The 10,279-nt window shown below is 35.1% G+C and overlaps 1 protein-coding gene across 1 annotated transcript; it reads right to left on the reverse strand.

Moving 5' to 3' along the window:
• Window positions 1–5,445: 5,445 nt before the first annotated feature.
• On the reverse strand, window positions 5,446–8,069 carry LOC111497851 (large ribosomal RNA subunit accumulation protein YCED homolog 1, chloroplastic). Its single transcript, XM_023148831.1, has 3 exons — window positions 7,989–8,069; window positions 7,122–7,682; window positions 5,446–5,918 (listed from the first exon to the last, which is right to left on the reverse strand). The coding sequence occupies exons 2-3, from the start codon at window positions 7,673–7,675 to the stop codon at window positions 5,510–5,512; spliced, it is 963 nt and encodes a 320-aa protein (XP_023004599.1). The 5' UTR covers window positions 7,676–7,682; window positions 7,989–8,069; the 3' UTR covers window positions 5,446–5,509.
• Window positions 8,070–10,279: the final 2,210 nt, after the last annotated feature.

Below are 10,279 nucleotides of genomic sequence, written 5' to 3' on the forward strand. Positions count from 1 at the left end.
CAGAGGGGGTTGCGTCGACCGAAAGCGTCTCTAAAACTCCAGAGGGGGTTGCGTCGACCGAAAGCGTCTCTAAAACTCCAGAGGGGGTTGTGTCGACCGAAAGCGTCTCTAAAACTCCAGAGGGGGTTGCGTCGACCGGAAGCGTCTCTGAAACTCCAAAGGGGGTTGCGTCGGCCGGAAGCGTCGTTGAAACTCCAGAGGGGATTGCGTCGGCCGGAAGCGTCTCTGAAACTCTAGAGGAGGTTGCGTTGGCCAGAAGCGTCGTTAAAACTCCAGAGGGGGTTGCGTCGGCCGGAAGCGTCTCTGAAACTCCAGAGGGGGTTGCGTCGACCGGAAGCGTCTCTGAAACTCCAGAGGGGGTTGTGTCGACTGGAAGCGTCTCTAAAACTCCAGAGGGGGTTGCGTCGACTGGAAGCGTCTCTGAAACTCCAGAAGGGGTTGCGTCGGCCGGAAGCATCGTTGAAACTCCAGAGGGGATTGCGTCGGCCGGAAGTGTCTCTGAAACTCTAGAGGAGGTTGTGTTGGCCAGAAGCGTCGTTAAAACTCCAGAGGGGGTTACGTCGGTCGGAAGCGTCGCTGAAATTCCAGAGGAGATTGCAAATTAATCACTATTTTGTATTCTTTTATTATTAAATGGATTGATTTGACAACATTTTTATCATAAAATGAATTGAACATGTGGTATTGTTTCACAATCTACTTGATATCCAATGAAATTATCAATCCACAAAAATCAATTAGGGTTTCATCTTGTACCCAAATATTGCATGCCTACGTTGTGATTATTGGAAGATAATCTCAAAATTAGGGAGCTTAAACAAGTTTTTGTGATTAGAGTGTACAATCAAGGCGGTAATATGGGTGTGATTTCAAATCACTCCATTCTCGAACCTGACGTATTCAGTGACTCATTTGACGTTTTAAAAATGGACGTAGTATCGAGTGAATTCAATGTGGAAACTGCCCCCAAATGTACGAGGAAGTCCAATCCATTTTTTTTTATTTAACTTAAGATTAAGAAAAAATACTTTTTTTTATTTATTTATTGTAAGGAACTTATTAAAAAAAAATTATTAATTATTATATTATTGCTGTTTTATTTTTTTTCGAAAACTATCTAGCAAAATAATTATATAAAAGAGCTTCGACCTTGTGATAGTGAGATCTAGATAAATACACATGTTTCTAGCGATTCACATGGCATCATCAAATGATACAAGTCTTGGATAAGAATCTACAATGCACTAGAACGCCTTGTTGGCGATCCTTTACTCAGACAGCATCTAGGGTTCCTCGAACAATGTGATATCTCGCACCGGGTAAATCCTTAACCCTTCCCCCTCCTACTAAGACTACAGAATGTTCTTGTAAATTATGGCCAATACTAGGTATATGGTTAAGCGTACTCTGACAACTTTACGTAAGGCAGAGTTTGGTTTTTTGGTGGTGATAGTGGAAAAGTTGACAGATAAGTCACCCTTACTGCCACTCGACAGAGCCGTACATGAGATTTTCACATCATACGACTCCTCGTTCAATTCTTTTGAAGTCATTGGATCCTTTCATTCCGTCCCGAAGAGTGATTGGGACCAATTCAACTTGGTTCGCTTCATCCATGCTTGCTTAAAGAGATAATTTAATTTAAGAGAGAACTTGGTTAGTTTATCTAGGGGTATTTTCGTAATTTTAATTATATATATATTGTATTTTCATCCAAAATTATACATAGAGAATTAAAAACATGCATCATAGAAAACACAACATAGGGGTGTTGTATTTGTTGGATCGATATGACAACCCTGGGTGAATAGAGTTTCAATAATGTAATTATTAATTTTATTTATTAATTTTATTTCTAATAACCAATGTAATTATTAATTATTTTTTTTAATAACCACAATAAAAATTTAGGAAAAGGGTTAGAAAATATAACATGTCAAACTCGACTTACTCCACTCACCAAGCACCTCTTGGGAATTTGAATAAAATTTTCTGACTATTTTCTCGGATCAGAGCCCAACCGCTACACCGCTCACCGCTCTTTTTACGAGTGCAAGAGCAAACTCAATCATTTCTACGGCTCAGGATCAAACCGGTACACCGCTCTTTTTACAAGTTCAAGAGAAAACTCAATCCTTATTTTCTCGGATCAGAGCCCAACCGCTACACCGCTCACCGCTCTTTTTACGAGTGCAAGAGCAAACTCAATCCTTTCCACGGCTCAGAATCAAACCGGTACACCGCTCTTTTTACGAGTTCAAGAGAAAACTCAATCCTTTCCACGTTCAGCAAACCAGTACAATTGTCTAAAATCTTATAGAAACACCCCACAACACTTTGAAGTAATAGACATCTCTCACGAATAAGATAAAAAAAACACACCACAACATTGAAGTAATAGACATCTCTCTCACAAATAAAAAAAAAATTTGAAGTTCGAGAGAGCAACAATGAAGCTTTTAAATTAAATTAAAAAATTTTAAATTTTATATAGGGGTATTTTCGTAATTTTAATTATATATATTGTATTTTCATCCAAAATTATACATAGAGAATTAAAACATGCCTCATAGAAATCACAACTTAGGGGTATTTTTGTAATTTTAATTATATATATTGTATTTTCTATTTTTCAATAATATCCAAGACAATTGGCTAAATCCCGTGAAACCATTTCATTGAAGTTCATTGATATCTTTTTTTAATAAAGCAACTCGACTTCATTGATATTTCTTTTTATTTCATCGTTCACTTACTACAATTAAAATAATATTTTTAATATTTAATGAAGCACATTGTTTATAATATGGTATGATTTTACAATCTACTAAATGAAACCATACCGAATAAACTTATCAATTAATGTCTGATATGCATAAAATTAAGAAACTTTCTTGACAATATACCTTAAAAGGAAAACTAATTTGAGAATTTTAATGTTAAAAAGTAATCTTATAATGTGAATAGATGAGCCGCTAGCGACGCGATATGTTTTAGTCGATGTCGAAATGAGGTGTATCTTAATCGATGTCAAAATTATGTTCACATCGCAAATAAAAGTGCTCATGTACGGCTCTATCGAGTGGCAGTAAGGGTGACTTATCCGTCAACTTTTCCACTACTACCCCTAAAAAACCAAACTCTGTCTTACGTAAAGTTGCCAGAGTACGCTTAACCATGTAAAGTTGCTAGAGTACGCTTAACCATATACCTAGTATTGGCCATAATTTACAAGAACATTATGTAGTCTTAGTAGGAGGGGGAAGGGTTAAGGATTTACCCGATGTGAGATATCACATTGTTCGAGGAACCCTAGATGCTGTCTAAGTAAAGGATCGCCAACAAGGCGTTCTAGTGCATTGTAGATTCTTATCCAAGACTTGTATCATTTGATGATGCCATGTGAATCGCTAGAAACATGTGTATTTATCCAGGTCTCACCATCACAAGGTCGAAGCTCTTTTATTAATCGGTTCCTTGCACGCGCGCACACACACACACACAAAAAAAAAACAAAAAAAAAAAAGTCTTTTTTCTTAATCTTAAGTTAAATAAAAAGATGGATTGGACTTCCTCATACATTTGGGGGAAGTTTCCACATTGAATTCACCCGATACTACGTCCATTTTTAAAATGTCCAATGCCAAAGTCACTGAATACGTCATGTTCAAGAATGGAGTGATTTGAAATCACACCCATATTACAGCCTTGATTGTACATAATCACAAAAGCTTGATTATCCTCCAATAATCACAACCTAGGCATGCAATATTTGGGTACAAGATGAAACCCTAATTGATTTTTGTGGATTGATAATTTCATTGGATATCGAGTAGATTGTGAAACAATACCGCATTAAAATGGAGCATGGATTATCAAAATCTGATGTTCAATTCATTTATGATAACAATGTTTTCAAATCAATCTATTTAAGAATAAAAGAATGCAAAATAGTGATTAACTTGGGGCTTGTGTGGTACTTCCAATTGGTGCAATGCTTGGAGTTTGAGCCATGCTTCCTCCAACCGACCCAGCCCTCATCGGGGTTTCAGTGATGCTTCCGACCGACACAGCCCCCTTCGGTGTTTTAGCCATGCTTCCGACCGATGCAGCCGATGGGACTTGTGTGTCATGTGTTCCAAAGGTACGAAATGAAAATCGACGACCGAGTCTTTCTTCACCATTGACATCGTCAAAAGTGGCACCCACCTTCACGCAACATTGCAAAGTAATGACTAAGAAAAGGGTGTGAAAGAGCTTGAAACGTTTGGCCATGGCCATGGTACGAAATGTATTCAAATTGTAGAATTACAAGCTCGTTTCACAAATGATAAAGAGTAGTAGTGGCTAAAGAATACTTGAATTTTTCTGATAATGTGAAACTCTATATATAGTTTGATGGAAAAACTATATTTAGAAAAGGACCAAAAGACTCAAATTTTTTTAGGTTTTGGAGCATTCTCAGCATAGAATGTTTGACTAGTGATTAAGGATAATTAGATTTGGTAAATGTATTTTAATGGTAAGTGATATGTTATTAGCATAAACTAATAAATTAATTTGGTAAAGGATCAAAAATATAATTTTTTTTTTTTATCTAATAAGTTAATTTGGTATATTTCAATATTAGCTTGTTAAATTAAAAAAATTATATTTTTAGGTTAAAATATTATTTTTATTCGTCTACTATGTGTAATCTCATTCCATTTTAGTTTTATTCGTCTACTAGCAGACCCTCGGCCCAGCAATGCATAATCGACCCAATATGGCCCACATTCACACAGATGATCCATGAATGCCAGAAGCCCACTCATGAATGCCAGCTTTTAGCCAGCCCAGCCCACGAGCGTCCAGCTTCCACCAGGCCTACATGTGCGTGGCCCATCATTCGGTTGATCCAACAGCTGACGTGGCACGTTTAACTAGCCTGTTCAAGCCAACATCTGAGGAAGTGGCTCCCACTCGGCTCCCTCAACTGATCGCCCTCCGTGGAGCTCCTACCCGGCTTCGGTCAGCACGTGTAACTCCTAGCTGACATCTAAGGAAGCACCTCCCAGTCAACTCCCACAACTGGCCCGTTCAAGCCGCGTCTCCCAGTCAGCTCCCTCAACTGACCCGTTCAAGCCGACTCTAAGGAAGTAGCTTCCAGTCAGCTCCCTCAACTGATCGCCCTCCGTGAAGCTCCTAGCCGGCTTCGGTCAGCACGTGTAACTCCTAGCCGACATCTAAGGAAGCGGCTCCCAGTCGGCTCCCTCAACTGATCGCCCTCCGTCCAGCACCCTAGCTGGATTCGGTCAGCACGTGTAACTCCTAACCAGCTTCAATCAACTCAGTTTGGCATTTGGCTCAAGTTCGCTCGATTGGCACGATTAAGGCTAGTGAGTCCATGTATATGTAAATGGGTCATGTTTAAATCAGTTATGACATGCACATAGTAACAGAACTCGGAACTCAGATTATAAATACATGGTTGTAAATGAGCTCAGCATTCATGATCTGCATTCAACTATTAGGAGTACTTCTGCAATTGCCTTTTCAAATTTCCAAGAGGACCAAAATCGTTCTTCTTTACATCCTGCTCACTACAGTTACAGCTTCCAGCATTCAAATTTATACCACATTTCAGACACATACCTTTGCATCCCGAATCGCATATCGCATTCAAAGTAATTTCCAGATGCAAGAGGTCTCTTATGTTCTTTGATATATCTATTTCTTTCTCTCCCAGAGGAAAATAGAGTTGATCATCCAAATCAATCGAATCTTCATCATCTTCGTAGCCATATCCATCATATGTCTTGAACATATCCTGGCCGTTGATGACTCCAACGTTTATGACCTCAGGTTCGTCAATCGGGTCTTGGCTTAGTAAAATTGAGAAGTTTGAGAAAACACATTCAGCAGCGGGTTCGCAACACCTGAAACATAGGTGATTAGCATGTCGAAAACATCCATGACAATGGCATAAATGGTACAGTACAAATTTATGAGTCTACGTTCATGGTATATTACTCGATTTTTTCCCATGATAAAAATGATACATTCTAAAGAAAGAAGTAAACTGATGTAAAGAGGTAAGATGAAAAAACTCCAAGCCCACCGCTAGCAGATATTGTCCTCTTTGGACGTTCCCTTTCGGGCTTCCCCTAAAATGCGTTTATTAGGAAGAGATTTTCACACCCTTGTAAAGAATGTTTTGTTCTCCTCTCCAATCGATGTGGGATCTCACAATCCACCCCTCTTCGAGGCCCAGCGTCCTCGCTGGCACTCTTTCCTTCTCCAATCGATGTTGGACCCCCTAATCCACCCCCTTTGGAGTCCAACGTCCTTGCTGGTACACCGCCTCGTGTCCACTCCTTTCGGGGTTCAGCCTCCTTCCTAGCACATCGCCCTATAGCTAGCTTTGATACCATTTATAACAGCCCAAACATACCTCACACCGTTAGCAGATATTGTCCTCTTTGAACTTCCCCTCAAGATTTTTAAAACGCGTCAGATAGGGAGAGGTTTTCACACCCTTATAAAAAATGTTTTGTTCTCCTCCCCCAATCAATGTGGGTCTCACAAAATACTTCATTCCAGTTCAACATGATGGGAGAACAACCAAAACAACAACTAGGCTTGTAAACCTATAGAACAAATCCTATCAAATGTAACAACTAGAATTGTAATTGATAAGTGAAAACTGATGAAATCATATGGAAGGCAATCTAACGCAGAAGATAAGTAGCTTGAGTAGGCAATATAGTTGATTTTCTGAACAAGGAAAAAATGTGTGAATAATAACATAGTATTCTTCGACACATACATAGAAGAAAATGAATATTGAGTACCCATCCAACAAAAGGAAGGTTACAAATGAGTGAGTAAACCTATGTCAAACATTTTTCTTTCAGTCGAACATGTGGAGTGAGAATTTGAACCTCCAACCATTTAGTTGAGGTTATAAACTAGGAAATCTATGTAAAACTTAGAACAGATGATACTTCCTCATTCACTAAAATTCTTGTGACAGAGCTAAGATGATTTAAGCATTTTAGTGTATGGTATAGTATGTTCAAATTGATTGAAAGCAAACAAATATAAATGTTGTATAGGGAACTAATTTGCAGATAGGATACCTATAACAATTGAGAGTGATGACAGTTTTAACGATACCATCAAGCCTCAGCTTTTTTTCTTTCCTTGTAACATCAACAGAGATTTGAACAGGAGTTCCAAATGGATAATCTTTCACCGCCTTCGTCACATATAGTCCCATCTCGGATGCTCGAGATTTCGAGACATCAGTCGAAAGCTTTTCCAATCCAAGCCTCTCTAATGTTGTGCAATACTCCAAATGAGAAACAGAAGAGTTCCTCTTGTAAATTATTGCTCCTTCCCAAGGTGAGCTCATCTCTTCAATTTCCCCTTCTTGATCCTCCCAATCAGTAATTATAGTATTGTCTTCAAAAAAGGACTCATCAGTAGGTTTCACACACTTTATGGAAGTAGATTTCAGCTTAATACATGAGTCACCCAAGCTTGGATGTATATTTTTCATAAATGTCCCTGGAATTTTACAAGCAACAAAGCGGAAATTGGAATTGGAATAAGCAATTCCTTTGGATTTCAAGCAGCCAATCTTCATAAATCCATTGGAAACTACGGCTGATGTGGGGAATACAGCTGACATTTGTACACTGCACATAGAAATTGGATAAGAAAATATCCAGATACAAATAACAGTGGCTCACAAATTATATAAACTAGTCAATTAATGAAGTCAAGCGAAAACAATCCCATCCTACAAGAACATTGCAGAAACTAGGTCGGATTACACTGCGAACGAGTTAATTGGCTAATTGAGCTGGGCATTTCTTCGAACAGTTTGTGATACAATTGAACATAATAATCTTCACGAAAAATTCCAGATACGTAAAGTAGATTAGGGAAAGAACTACATTAGACCAGAGAAAACAGAGGTGGGTCTGAGATTCGAAAAGCACCTGTTTCGCGAAAGTGGAGGAAGGAAATTTTGGCGACTCCCTGCGAAAAAATGTTTATCCGCGGGCTAAAATCGGGGAAGGATTGTTTTATTTATAGCGCTTTTTTTTTTTTTTTTTTTTTAACAAACAACTCTAACTTTTTATTGAATAATTTTATGAAAATTTTACTAAAATAATATATAATAATAAATTAAGTTGAAATGATTATGTGGGGACCATTAAATGTCGAACCTGAATTCTAAATCTTGATTTAAATATTAGACATGTTTCACGTCATTAGATAAACAAAAACTCAATAAATCTTAATTTTAAAGTATAAAAACTAAATTGTTATAATTGATTCCATCATGATTCACCCGCTCCTGTATATATTTTTAATCAAAAGGTAAATTTAAATTTTCACCTCCACGAATTAAATTATTTTTACCGTTAATATCCGATCATTTCTCTTTTGATGACACAACTGAAAAACGATAGACAAAAATAAATAAAGGAAAAAACAAACGAACGTAAAAAAATACTCGGGTTGGTTGGATCGATAATCCTTAATCGTATTCTAGGTCGGAGCAATGAACCTAAATTCAACCCAACTTTTATGGTTTGGGTTGAACAATCCAAATTGTTCGAGTTATTTAATCATATGAAAATTTAATCAAACCCAGCTTTAGTCGACTTTTATTTCTATTAATACATTTCTTTGAAAATATATAACATTTATAGGCTAAATTAATAAAAATAATTATAAATTTTATATTTTATCTCAAAATATCTTTAATTTTAAAAAATTTAATAATATTCTTAAACTAAAAAAAAATCATAACGATTAATACCTTATTTTGAAAATGGGTTCGACTTTTTATAGTGTTTCAAAAATATCATTAAACTTTAAAAAAATCATGTTAAAAAATACTCTTACCCTTGAAGAAAATCTTACTGTCGAAATACGAGCGATAACTGTTATCGACACCTTATACATTATATCCAAATTTTTAATACTTTTGAAAATTCACCAGTATTTTTGAGATACTATACTAATAGCGGTGTGCATTCAACCCGACAACTCGGACCAACCCAACTCGAATTATAAGAGTTGGGTTGGATTGGGTTAGATTAGCATTTCGAGTAAGGTTGAGTTCATTTTTCTGAACCTGAACTTAATCAGTTCGATTTCGGCGATATAAATAAAAATACATTAAGAATTTTTTTGTTTAATGGAGTGGTACTGGGTTTAGTTTTAAGTCACTCACGTTATAGTTTCATATTTATTATTTATTTATTGTAACATTATTATATCATAATTTATATATATTTTATTTTTCTCAATAGTTTAAGATAAGGTAATATATAAATTTTTTTTATTATTTTTAATTTCTTTATATAGTTTCTTTTATATACATATATTTTTAAAATACCTCAATATTTCATACTATTTTTAAAACACTTTATTTATTTATTTAAAATTCTAAAAACATATTCTAAATTATAATATATTTATTATTTATATGTTTTTTATTTATTATTTATTTGTGGTAATAATATTATATCACAATTTATATATTTTTTTTATTTTTCTAATAATTCAAGGTAATATATAAATAAACATATTTTAATTAAAATATTATTATATATTTTTTATTTTTGTTATATACAATACTCTTAAACTAATCATTTTTATTGTTTATTTAATTTCATGATCTATTTTTATATGGTTGTTATTTTAACTAATTTTTTAAAAATGTCGATATTTAATTGTCTTTAGTTTTATGACAATGATGAACTATGTTACAATTTTTCCTCGTGGTTTTTTTTAAATTTATTATTATTATTTTTTTGTCAATAATTATAAATCGATTTGTGTTTGTTTATAAACTTTTAATATATTTTAGACTGTATCCGTATAATTATAAATTGTAGATAAATAAAACTTTAAAAAAAATTGACAATCCAACCGGGACCCAACCCGAAATTAGAGGGTTGTGTTGGGTCGTGAAAAGTTTCGGGTTGGGTCGAAAAAATCCTCCAACCCAACCCGAACCATGTACACCACTAATAGTAATGGTATTTTTTTTATTTTTTTTAAATAGTTTAGAGGTATTTTTAAAGATTTTTTATTTAAAAAAAATTAAAAATTTAAGAATATATTTTTTAGACTTTATTAAAATTTTAAAATATAAAATTGGAAGACATTTTTATTAATTAACCAAATTTATATATATCAATTTCCGGCCATTTTACAAAAATAAATTCTGGTAAAGCATAATTACGTAAAAGGGTTTTTTTTTTTTTTTTTT

The sequence above is a fragment of the Cucurbita maxima genome, unplaced genomic scaffold (genome assembly GCF_002738345.1).
Source record: "Cucurbita maxima cultivar Rimu unplaced genomic scaffold, Cmax_1.0 Cma_Scf00024, whole genome shotgun sequence".
Taxonomy (NCBI): Eukaryota; Viridiplantae; Streptophyta; class Magnoliopsida; order Cucurbitales; family Cucurbitaceae; genus Cucurbita; species Cucurbita maxima.

Bases quoted from the DNA above. Each gene is read 5' to 3' on its own strand.
- LOC111497851 (XM_023148831.1), bottom strand. From the start codon at position 7,675: ATGTCAGCTGTATTCCCCACATCAGCCGTAGTTTCCAATGGATTTATG. The intron at 5,919-7,121 runs GTATCCTATCTG...CCTATGTTTCAG, and splicing joins ATCACTCTCAATTGTTATAG to GTGTTGCGAACCCGCTGCTG.